Source organism: Salvelinus namaycush, chromosome 28, assembly GCF_016432855.1.
Source record: "Salvelinus namaycush isolate Seneca chromosome 28, SaNama_1.0, whole genome shotgun sequence".
NCBI lineage: Eukaryota > Metazoa > Chordata > Actinopteri > Salmoniformes > Salmonidae > Salvelinus > Salvelinus namaycush.
In genome coordinates this window covers 4,226,458-4,239,007 of record NC_052334.1, presented here as the reverse complement: position 1 = coordinate 4,239,007, position 12,550 = coordinate 4,226,458, and the positions used below count along the sequence as shown (strand labels likewise).

Sequence of the window (12,550 nt, the reverse complement as noted above, 5' to 3'; positions counted from 1 at the left end):
AGAGTAGAGAGAGACGGGAGAGAGTAGAGAGAGACGGGAGAGAGTAGAGAGAGACGGGAGAGAGTAGAGAGAGACGGAAGAGAGTAGAGAGAGACGGGAGAGAGTAGAGAGAGACGGAAGAGAGTAGAGAGAGACGGAAGAGAGTAGAGAGAGACGGGAGAGAGTAGAGAGAGACGGCAGAGAGTAGAGAGAGACGAGAGAGAGACGGGAGAGAGACGGGAGAGAGACGGGAGAGAGTAGAGAGAGACGGGAGAGAGACGGAAGAGAGTAGAGAGAGACGGGAGAGAGTAGAGAGAGACGGGAGAGAGTAGAGAGAGACGGCAGAGAGTAGAGAGAGACGGCAGAGAGTAGAGAGAGACGGGAGAGAGACGGGAGAGAGACGGAAGAGAGTAGAGAAAGACGGGAGAGAGTAGAGAGAGGCGGGAGAGAGTAGAGAGAGGCGGGAGAGAGTAGAGAGAGACGGAAGAGAGTAGAGAGAGACGGGAGAGAGTAGAGAGACGGGAGAGAGTAGAGAGACGGAAGAGAGTAGAGAGAGACGGGAGAGAGTAGAGAGAGACGGGAGAGAGTAGAGGGAGACGGGAGAGAGTAGAGGGAGACGGGAGAGAGTAGAGGGAGACGGGAGAGAGTAGAGGGAGACGGGAGAGAGTAGAGAGAGAAGAGAGAGACGGCAGAGAGAGTAGAGAGAGACGGCAGAGAGTAGAGAGAGACGGGAGAGAGTAGAGAGAGACGGGAGAGAGTAGAGAGAGACGGCAGAGAGTAGAGAGAGACGGCAGAGAGACGGGAGAGAGACGGAAGAGAGTAGAGAAAGACGGGAGAGAGTAGAGAGAGACGGGAGAGAGTAGAGAGAGACGGGAGAGAGTAGAGAGAGACGGGAGAGAGTAGAGAGAGACGGGAGAGAGGCGGGAGAGAGTAGAGAGAGGCGGGAGAGAGTAGAGAGAGACGGGAGAGAGTAGAGAGAGACGGGAGAGAGTAGAGAGAGACGGGAGAGAGTAGAGAGAGACGGGAGAGAGTAGAGAGAGACGGAAGAGAGTAGAGAGAGACGGGAGAGAGTAGAGAGAGACGGGAGAGAGTAGAGAGAGACGGCAGAGAGTAGAGAGAGACGGCAGAGAGTAGAGAGAGACGAGAGAGAGACGGGAGAGAGACGGGAGAGAGTAGAGAGAGACGGGAGAGAGACGGGAGAGAGTAGAGAGACGGGAGAGAGTAGAGAGAGACGGGAGAGAGTAGAGAGAGACGGGAGAGAGTAGAGAAGAGAGTAGAGAGACGGAAGAGAGTAGAGAAGAGAGTAGAGAGAGACGGAAGAGAGTAGAGAAGAGAGTAGAGAGAGACGGAAGAGAGTAGAGAGACGGAAGAGAGTAGAGAGAGACGGAAGAGAGTAGAGAGAGACGGAAGAGAGTAGAGAGAGACGGAAGAGAGTAGAGAAGAGAGTAGAGAGACGGAAGAGAGTAGAGAGAGTAGAGAGACGGAAGAGAGTAGAGAGAGACGGGAGAGAGTAGAGAGAGACGGCAGAGAGACGGGAGAGAGTAGAGAGAGACGGAAGAGAGTAGAGAGAGACGGGAGAGAGTAGAGAGAGACGGGAGAGAGTAGAGAGAGACGGCAGAGAGACGGGAGAGAGTAGAGAAAGACGGAAGAGAGTAGAGAAAGACGGGAGAGAGTAGAGAAAGACGGGAGAGAGTAGAGAAAGACGGGAGAGAGTAGAGAGAGGCGGGAGAGAGTAGAGAGAGACGGGAGAGAGTAGAGAGAGACGGGAGAGAGTAGAGAGAGGCGGGAGAGAGTAGAGAGAGGCGGGAGAGAGTAGAGAGAGGCGGGAGAGAGTAGAGAGAGGCGGGAGAGAGTAGAGAGAGACGGGAGAGAGTAGAGAGAGACGGGAGAGAGTAGAGAGAGACGGGAGAGAGTAGAGAGAGACGGGAGAGAGTAGAGAGAGACGGGAGAGAGTAGAGAGAGACGGGAGAGAGTAGAGAGAGACGGAAGAGAGTAGAGAGAGACGGGAGAGAGTAGAGAGAGACGGAAGAGAGTAGAGAGAGACGGAAGAGAGTAGAGAGAGACGGGAGAGAGTAGAGAGAGACGGCAGAGAGTAGAGAGAGACGAGAGAGAGACGGGAGAGAGACGGGAGATAGACGGGAGAGAGTAGAGAGAGACGGGAGAGAGACGGAAGAGAGTAGAGAGAGACGGGAGAGAGTAGAGAGAGACGGGAGAGAGTAGAGAGAGACGGGAGAGAGTAGAGAGAGACGGGAGAGAGTAGAGAGAGACGGGAGAGAGTAGAGAGAGACGGGAGAGAGTAGAGAGAGACGGCAGAGAGTAGAGAGAGACGGCAGAGAGTAGAGAGAGACGGCAGAGAGTAGAGAGAGACGGGAGAGAGTAGAGAGAGACGGCAGAGAGTAGAGAGAGACGGCAGAGAGACGGGAGAGAGACGGAAGAGAGTAGAGAAAGACGGGAGAGAGTAGAGAGAGGCGGGAGAGAGTAGAGAGAGGCGGGAGAGAGTAGAGAGAGACGGAAGAGAGTAGAGAGAGACGGGAGAGAGTAGAGAGACGGAAGAGAGTAGAGAGAGACGGAAGAGAGTAGAGAGAGACGGGAGAGAGTAGAGAGAGACGGGAGAGAGTAGAGGGAGACGGGAGAGAGTAGAGGGAGACGGGAGAGAGTAGAGGGAGACGGGAGAGAGTAGAGAGAGTAGAGAGAGACGGCAGAGAGAGTAGAGAGAGACGGCAGAGAGTAGAGAGAGACGGGAGAGAGTAGAGAGAGACGGGAGAGAGTAGAGAGAGACGGGAGAGAGTAGAGAGAGACGGAAGAGAGTAGAGAGAGACGGGAGAGAGTAGAGAGAGACGGAAGAGAGTAGAGAGAGACGGAAGAGAGTAGAGAGAGACGGGAGAGAGTAGAGAGAGACGGCAGAGAGTAGAGAGAGACGAGAGAGAGACGGGAGAGAGACGGGAGAGAGACGGGAGAGAGTAGAGAGAGACGGGAGAGAGACGGAAGAGAGTAGAGAGAGACGGGAGAGAGTAGAGAGAGACGGGAGAGAGTAGAGAGAGACGGGAGAGAGTAGAGAGAGACGGGAGAGAGTAGAGAGAGACGGGAGAGAGTAGAGAGAGACGGGAGAGAGTAGAGAGAGACGGCAGAGAGTAGAGAGAGACGGCAGAGAGTAGAGAGAGACGGCAGAGAGTAGAGAGAGACGGGAGAGAGTAGAGAGAGACGGCAGAGAGTAGAGAGAGACGGCAGAGAGACGGGAGAGAGACGGAAGAGAGTAGAGAAAGACGGGAGAGAGTAGAGAGAGGCGGGAGAGAGTAGAGAGAGGCGGGAGAGAGTAGAGAGAGACGGGAGAGAGTAGAGAGAGACGGGAGAGAGTAGAGAGACGGAAGAGAGTAGAGAGAGACGGAAGAGAGTAGAGAGAGACGGGAGAGAGTAGAGAGAGACGGGAGAGAGTAGAGGGAGACGGGAGAGAGTAGAGGGAGACGGGAGAGAGTAGAGGGAGACGGGAGAGAGTAGAGGGAGACGGGAGAGAGTAGAGAGAGTAGAGAGAGACGGCAGAGAGAGTAGAGAGAGACGGCAGAGAGTAGAGAGAGACGGGAGAGAGTAGAGAGAGACGGGAGAGAGTAGAGAGAGACGGCAGAGAGTAGAGAGAGACGGCAGAGAGACGGGAGAGAGACGGAAGAGAGTAGAGAAAGACGGGAGAGAGTAGAGAGAGACGGGAGAGAGTAGAGAGAGACGGGAGAGAGTAGAGAGAGACGGGAGAGAGTAGAGAGAGACGGGAGAGAGGCGGGAGAGAGTAGAGAGAGGCGGGAGAGAGTAGAGAGAGACGGGAGAGAGTAGAGAGAGACGGGAGAGAGTAGAGAGAGACGGGAGAGAGTAGAGAGAGACGGGAGAGAGTAGAGAGAGACGGGAGAGAGTAGAGAGAGACGGAAGAGAGTAGAGAGAGACGGGAGAGAGTAGAGAGAGACGGAAGAGAGTAGAGAGAGACGGGAGAGAGTAGAGAGAGACGGCAGAGAGTAGAGAGAGACGGCAGAGAGTAGAGAGAGACGAGAGAGAGACGGGAGAGAGACGGGAGAGAGTAGAGAGAGACGGGAGAGAGACGGGAGAGAGTAGAGAGACGGGAGAGAGTAGAGAGATGGAAGAGAGTAGAGAAGAGAGTAGAGAGACGGAAGAGAGTAGAGAAGAGAGTAGAGAGAGACGGAAGAGAGTAGAGAAGAGAGTAGAGAGAGACGGAAGAGAGTAGAGAGACGGAAGAGAGTAGAGAGACGGAAGAGAGTAGAGAGAGACGGGAGAGAGTAGAGAGAGACGGGAGAGAGTAGAGAAGAGAGTAGAGAGACGGAAGAGAGTAGAGAAGAGAGTAGAGAGAGACGGAAGAGAGTAGAGAGAGACGGGAGAGAGTAGAGAGAGACGGAAGAGAGTAGAGAGACGGAAGAGAGTAGAGAGTAGAGAGACGGAAGAGAGCATGAATTCACATACACTGCGTAGCGCATGCCGACTGATACGAGAATCCATTATAAAAACAGTTGTATTTGTTACGTTCACTACGTAGCCCTTGTGAATCATTGTAGTGTTCCTTTTGACTCCCCCTTATGTCCTACGGGAGCCACCGTACCTGCCTCCTGTTAAGTTGGCTCATTAACATGAGGAGATTTGTAGCTAATACACCCTAGCAGCTTTATAAAGATTTCAGCTAGTCTCTTTCTTTCTACATAACAGTATTCTCTCTTCAACACAGTTCCATGAGTTTCACAGCCATAGCCTGTCTAGGCTATATGGCTCTGATCGAAATCAACAAAAAGGTAGGCATGAAGTTATTGTTTTCAAATATGCATTATTGTCACTGGCAGCTAAACTCATCATCAACACTAAATAGACGCAAGGAAAAATATCCTTGATTTCTGATTTGAAGAGCATGTTTACTGTCATTCACTACCGTGCATGCTAATTCCAGCGTGTACACGCGTGTTCAAGTACGTTAAAAAAACGCTTTTCGTTTGATTTGGGCTTAAGGGGGCAGGAGCAACATTTATCGTTTGATATGTGAACAAGTGAAGAGGAGAAAGCATTGATTGGTAGATGAGTGAGGGAGTGGAGAGCAGAAACAGCATTGATTGGTAGATGAGTGAGTAAGTGGAGAGCAGAAACAGCATTGATTGGTTGATGAGTGAGGAAGTGGAGAGCAGAAACAGCATTGATTGGTAGATGAGTGAGGAAGTGGAGAGCAGAAACAGCATTGATTGGTTGATGAGTGAGGAAGTGGAGAGCAGAAACAGCATTGATTGGTAGATGAGTGAGTAAGTGGAGAGCAGAAACAGCATTGATTGGTAGATGAGTGAGTAAGTGGAGAGCAGAAACAGCATTGATTGGTTGATGAGTGAGGAAGTGGAGAGCAGAAACAGCATTGATTGGTAGATGAGTGAGGAAGTGGAGAGCAGAAACAGCATTGATTGGTTGATGAGTGAGGAAGTGGAGAGCAGAAACAGCATTGATTGGTAGATGAGTGAGGAAGTGGAGAGCAGAAACAGCATTGACTGGTTGATGAGTGAGGAAGTGGAGAGCAGAAACAGCATTGATTGGTAGATGAGTGAGGAAGTGGAGAGCAGAAACAGCATTGATTGGTAGATGAGTGAGGAAGTGGAGAGCAGAAACAGCATTGATTGGTTGATGAGTGAGGAAGTGGAGAGCAGAAACAGCATTGATTGGTTGATGAGTGAGGAAGTGGAGAGCAGAAACAGCATTGATTGGTTGATAAGTACAGAAGTTTAGGGCAGAAGCTGTACCTCATTGGGTGCAGGTCAAACATAGGGGGCTGCAGCTCGGCCAGTTCTATGGAGGTGATGCCCACGGCCCAGATGTCACACAGCTGGTTGTAACCTCCGTTCTTCTCCACCGCTGCTACCTCTGGTGCCATCCTGGACAGATAACAGACATATTATACATCTCACTGCTACCTCTGGGGCCATCCTGGACAGATAACAGACATATTATACATCTCACTGCTACCTCTGGGGCCATCCTGGACAGATAACAGACATATTATACATCTCACTGCTACCTCTGGGGCCATCCTGCACAGATAACAGACATATTATACATCACTGCTACCTCTGGTGCCATCCTGGACAGATAACAGACATATTATACATCTCACTGCTACCTCTGGGGCCATCCTGGACAGATAACAGACATATTACACATCTCACTGCTACCTCTGGGGCCATCCTGGACAGATAACAGACATATTATACATCTCACTGCTACCTCTGGGGCCATCCTGCACAGATAAGACATATTACACATCTCACTGCTACCTCTGGGGCCATCCTGCACAGATAACAGACATATTATACATCACTGCTACCTCTGGTGCCATCCTGGACAGATAACAGACATATTATACATCTCACTGCTACCTCTGGGGCCATCCTGGACAGATAACAGACATATTATACATCTCACTGCTACCTCTGGGGCCATCCTGGACAGATAACAGACATATTATACATCTCACTGCTACCTCTGGGGCCATCCTGCACAGATAAGACATATTACACATCTCACTGCTACCTCTGGGGCCATCCTGGACAGATAACAGACATATTACACATCTCACTGCTACCTCTGGGGCCATCCTAGACAGATAACAGACATATTACACATCTCACTGCTACCTCTGGGGCCATCCTAGACAGATAACAGACATATTATACATCTCACTGCTACCTCTGGGGCCATCCTGCACAGATAACAGACATATTACACATCTCACTGCTACCTCTGGGGCCATCCTGCACAGATAACAGACATATTATACATCTCACTGCTACCTCTGGGGCCATCCTGGACAGATAACAGACATATTACACATCTCACTGCTACCTCTGGGGCCATCCTGCACAGATAACAGACATATTACACATCTCACTGCTACCTCTGGGGCCATCCTGCACAGATAACAGACATATTATACATCTCACTGCTACCTCTGGGGCCATCCTGCACAGATAACAGACATATTACACATCTCACTGCTACCTCTGGGGCCATCCTGCACAGATAACAGACATATTATACATCTCACTGCTACCTCTGGGGCCATCCTGGACAGATAACAGACATATTACACATCTCACTGCTACCTCTGGGGCCATCCTAGACAGATAACAGACATATTATACATCTCACTGCTACCTCTGGGGCCATCCTGGACAGATAACAGACATATTACACATCTCACTGCTACCTCTGGGGCCATCCTAGACAGATAACAGACATATTATACATCTCACTGCTACCTCTGGGGCCATCCTGGACAGATAATAGACATATTATACATCTCACTGCTACCTCTGGGGCCATCCTGCACAGATAACAGACATATTGCAGTCTTGTCTACATATGTACACGTTTTACATCATCTCCTAGAAATTAGGACAGTAATCACGCAGCACGTACTGTACGCCTAACACAAGCACGTATATCAGCTTGACCATTTCACTACTGGTGTTTTATACAGAATGTACAGTGATTCGGGAAAGTATTCAGACCTTCAAATGTTCTACATTTTGTTACGTTAGAGTCTTATTCTGAAATGTATTAAATACATACCCCATAACGGCATCACAATACCCCATAATGACATCACAATACCCCATAATGACATCACAATACCCCATAATGACATCACAATACCCCATAATGACATCACAATACCCCATAATGACAAAGCCAAAAGTATTTTATTTTGCAAACTTGTTGATGTAGAAAACATAAATTATTTACATAAGTATTCAGACCGTTTGCTATGAGACTCGAAATTGAGCTCAGGTGCATCCTGTTTCCATTGATCATCCTTGAGATGTTTCTACAACTTGGAGTCCACCTGTGGTAAATTCAATTGATTGGACATGATTTGGAAAGGCACACACCTGTCTATATTAAGTCCCACAATTGACAGTACATGTCAGAGCAAAAACCAATCATGAGGTCGAAAGAATTGTCTGTAGAGCGCCGAGACAAGATTGTGTTGAGGCACAGATCTGAGGAAGGGTACCAAAACATTTCTGAAGCATTAAAGGTCCCCAAGAACACAGTGGCCTCCATCATTCTTAAATGGAGGAAATTTGGAACCACCAAGACTCTTCCTAGAGCTGGCCGCCCGGCCAAACTGACCAATCGGGGGAGAAGAGCCTTGGTTAGGGAGGTGACCAACAACCTGATGGTCACTCTGACAGACCTCCAGAGTTCCTCTGTGGAGATGGGAGAACCTTCCAGATGTTCTCTCTCTGCAGCACTCCACCAATCAGGCCTTTATAGTAGAGTGGCCAGATGGAAGCCACTCCCCAGTAAAAGGCACATGACAGCCCGCTCGGAGTTTGCCAAAAGGCACCAGTAGACTCTCAGACCATGAGAAACAAGATCCTCTGGTCTGATGAAACCAAGATTGAACTTTTTGGCCTGATTACCAAGAGTCACGTCTGGAGGAATCCTGGCACCACCCTGACGGTGAAGCATGGTGGTGGCAGCATCATGCTGTGGGGATGTTTTTCAGTGGCAGGAACTGGGAGACGAGTCAGGATCGAGGGGAAAGATGAACGGAGCAAAGTACAGAGAGATCCTTGATGACAACCTGCTTCAGAGTGCTCAGGTCTTCAGACTGGGGCGAAGGTTCACCTTCCAACAGGACAACGACCCTAAACACACAACCAAGACAACACAGAAGTGGCTTCGAGACAAGTCTCAATGTCCTTGAGTGGCCCAGCCAGAGACCGGGCTTGAACCCGATCAAACATCTCTGGAGAGACCTGAATATAGCTGTGCAGCAACGCTCCCCATCCAACCTGACAGAGCTTGAGAGGATCTGCAGAGAAGAATGGGAGAAACTCCCCAAATACAGGTGTGCCAAGCTTGTCGCGTCATACCCAAAAAGACTTGAGGCTGTAATCGCTGCCAAAGGTGCTTCAACAAAGTGCTGAGTGAAGAGTCTGAATACTTATGTAAATGTAATATTTCAGTTTATTTTTAATAACATGTTTTTGCTTTGTCATTATGGGGTAATGTGTGAAGATTGATGAGGGAAAAATACATTTGATATCAATTTTGTGTTAAAAGTCAAGGTACATACAGTATGTCTAGTTAAGCAATAAGACATAAGAGGCAGTGCTGAATTAATACAGTCACATCTAAATGGTGTTGTTCGGCCCGACTCTATGGAGAGAAAGAAAGCCTACGTCCCAAATGGAACACTATTCCACTACTCCCTATATAGTGCACTACTTTTGACCCGAGCCCTATGGGCCCTATCAGTCCTAGGGGGCCTGGTCAAAAGTAGTGCACTATAAAAGGAACAGGGTGCCATTTGGGACTCACTAGTAAAGAGTCCCGACGGAGGACCGTCTCAGAGAAAGACTCACCAGTAAGGAGTCCCGACGGAGGGCCGTCTCAGAAAGACTCACCAGTAAGGAGTCCCGACGGAGGACCGTCTCAGAAAGACTCACCAGTAAGGAGTCCCGACGGAGGACCGTCTCAGAGAAAGACTCACCAGTAAGGAGTCCCGACGGAGGACCGTCTCAGAGAAAGACTCACCAGTAAGGAGTCCCGACAGAGGACCGTCTCAGAGAAAGACTCACCAGTAAGGAGTCCCGACAGAGGACCGTCTCAGAGAAAGACTCACCAGTAAGGAGTCCCGACGGAGGACCGTCTCAGAGAAAGACTCACCAGTAAGGAGTCCCGACGGAGGACCGTCTCAGAGAAAGACTCACCAGTAAGGAGTCCCGACGGAGGACCGTCTCAGAGAAAGACTCACCAGTAAGGAGTCCCGACAGAGGACCGTCTCAGAGAAAGACTCACCAGTAAGGAGTCCCGACGGAGGACCGTCTCAGAGAAAGACTCACCAGTAAGGAGTCCCGACGGAGGACCGTCTCAGAAAGACTCACCAGTAAGGAGTCCCGACGGAGGACCGTCTCAGAGAAAGACTCACCAGTAAGGAGTCCCGATGAAGGACTTCCTCTTGGCAATGGTGGCTGTTATTTTGGCTGCTACTCCAAAATCAGCTGGAATAACAAGTGACAAGATGCATTAAGGATATATCACACAAACAAATCAAATCAAATTAGTCACATGCCCCCGAATACAACAGGTGTAGGTAGACCTTACAGTGAAATGCTTCCTTACAAGCCCCTAATCAACAATGCAGTTTACAAAAAAAACGTTTAAGAATAAGAAATAAAAGTAACAAGTAACTAAAGAGCAGCAGTAAAAATAACAATAGTGAGACTATATACAGGGAAATACACAGACTACATACAGAAAGACACACACGGCTGAGGGCCATGAGGTAGCCTTTATAGGTGTTCACAGAGGTTGAATATCTCACCTAGTTTCACATGCCCGTTGTCTGTTAGGAGGATATTAGCACCCTGAAGAAAAGAACCCAAACATCAGACCGTTATTAGCACACCAATGTACTAATAGAGACAAATACTGCCAACCTGCACTGCATAGGAGGGTGTATATATATATATATGCAGGGGTAATAGGCTGTTCCATCACGCTGAGGAACTGAACAACAATAGCTTTTTCAAACACTTCCTCTTCGCATAAAACCACAAACTATCACGTGTGTTAAATCATCTTTCACTGGTTGTTATGAAGTGATTGCAATTGTGTAGCTAGCAGGCAATACTATAGTGAGTAAGTCAGTATTGTAGCTAGGCTGGTCTATGATTGACAGGTGTCTGTCAGCATCCTGCAGAGAGGGAGAGACGGAGAGAGAGACGGAGAGAGAGACGGACAGAGAGACGGACAGAGAGACGGACAGAGAGACGGACAGAGAGACGGACAGAGAGACGGACAGAGAGACGGACAGAGAGACGGACAGAGAGACGGACAGAGAGACGGACAGAGAGACGGACAGAAACAGAGAGAGAAAGAGACAGAGAGAGAAAGAGACAGAGACAGACATACAGACAGTGAGACAGACATACAGACAGAGAGACATACAGACAGAGAGACAGACATACAGACAGAGACAGACAGAGACAGACAGCGAGACGAGAGCGAGGAGAGAGCAACAGAGAGATAGAAAGGGTGAGAACAGAGATAGAGGGGAGATGACAGAGAGAAGGAGAGAGAGAAGAAAGAGAGAGTGGGCACCACAGAGAGAGATAAGAGAGAGAGGGCAGAGGAAACAGGAAACTCTCTCTCTCTCTGTAGAAGTAGAGATATTCTATGGACCTAACCGTGACCCACTGTGATAACACAGGCAGTCTGATACTAGGCATGAACTGGGTTCAAGCTGAAACCACTGGCAGTGACGCCATCAGTCACATGCATCCACGGTACACTACACACCCCCAGAAAGCCAGCCAGCCTCTCTTCCTGCGTCAACACAAACAACGTGCAGGGGTAATATTGTAGGCTGTGTTTTTACATTTAGCCTCTCTGACAGCCCCGTCGACATTTAGCCTCTCTGACAGCCCCGTCGACATTTAGCCTCTCTGACAGCCCCGTCGACATTTAGCCTCTCTGACAGCCCCGTCGGCATTTAGCCTCTCTGACAGCCCCGTCAGCATTTAGCCTCTCTGACAGCCCCGTCGGCATTTAGCCTCTCTGACAGCCCCGTCAACATTTAGCCTCTCTGACAGCCCCGTCGGCATTTAGCCTCTCTGACAGCCCCGTCGACATTTAGCCTCTCTGACAGCCCCGTCAGCATTTAGCCTCTCTGACAGCCCCGTCAACATTTAGCCTCTCCGACAGCCCCGTCGGCATTTAGCCTCTCCGACAGCCCCGTCGGCATTTAGCCTCTCCGACAGCCCCGTCGGCATTTAGCCTCTCCGACAGCCCCGTCGGCATTTAGCCTCTCTGACAGCCCCGTCGGCATTTAGCCTCTCTGACAGCCCCGTCGGCATTTAGCCTATGAATCATATAGATGAAGAACCATATAGGTGCAGGTAAAAAAGAAAGAAAATGGATAGACTTCATAAATCCTTATGAAAAGTATGAAAAAAATAAAAAATAGCAAGTACAAATGAAAAAAAAGGTGTGATGACATGATCTTTCAATAATGTGGTATACACCCCCCAAACACAATGTTTATTTGTTGCAAGGGTTCATTCAGTGAGACAGTTGTAAAAGGAGAGAGCGAGAGTGTGTGTGTATGGTACAATAGAGTACCACAGTGTGAGTCATAATACCCATAAAACCTAGCGGTCAAACAGGGAAATGGTTCCAATCGTTTTTTTCCACCATTCATTTTTTCCGTAGGAGATTTATCAAAACGTCACGCCAGAGTAAGCCTACACTAAACACAAACCCTCATATGAAGTCTTTCTAAAATCCCCTACGGAAAAAATGAATGGTGGAAAAACGATTGGAATCATTTCACTGTTTGAGTGCTAGGTTTTATGGGTATTATGACACCTCCACATAGGGGCTCTATACCTTGATGTCACGGTGCATTTTTTCCCTGGAGTGTAGATATCCCAAACCCTGTGAACACAAAGAAAGAGCTATGTTAGAGACTTGGTTGAAATGCCAAACTTGGGAGTCAAACCAGAAGTTTAAATTTCCTTAAGGGCCGGTTTCATGGACC

The 12,550-nt window shown here is 49.0% G+C and overlaps 1 protein-coding gene across 1 annotated transcript in view; it reads right to left on the bottom strand.

The window, feature by feature from the left end:
* The window catches only part of LOC120023222 (mitogen-activated protein kinase kinase kinase kinase 5-like), a 142,963-nt gene that overhangs the window by 88,308 nt on the left and 42,105 nt on the right, over positions 1-12,550 (bottom strand). The window contains exons 7-10 of the mRNA XM_038967263.1: positions 12,400-12,447; positions 10,334-10,376; positions 9,938-10,010; positions 5,739-5,870 (exon numbers count right to left, since the gene is read on the bottom strand). Coding sequence (XP_038823191.1) covers positions 5,739-5,870; positions 9,938-10,010; positions 10,334-10,376; positions 12,400-12,447 — 296 coding nt within the window. The remainder of the gene's footprint in view (positions 1-5,738; positions 5,871-9,937; positions 10,011-10,333; positions 10,377-12,399; positions 12,448-12,550) is intronic.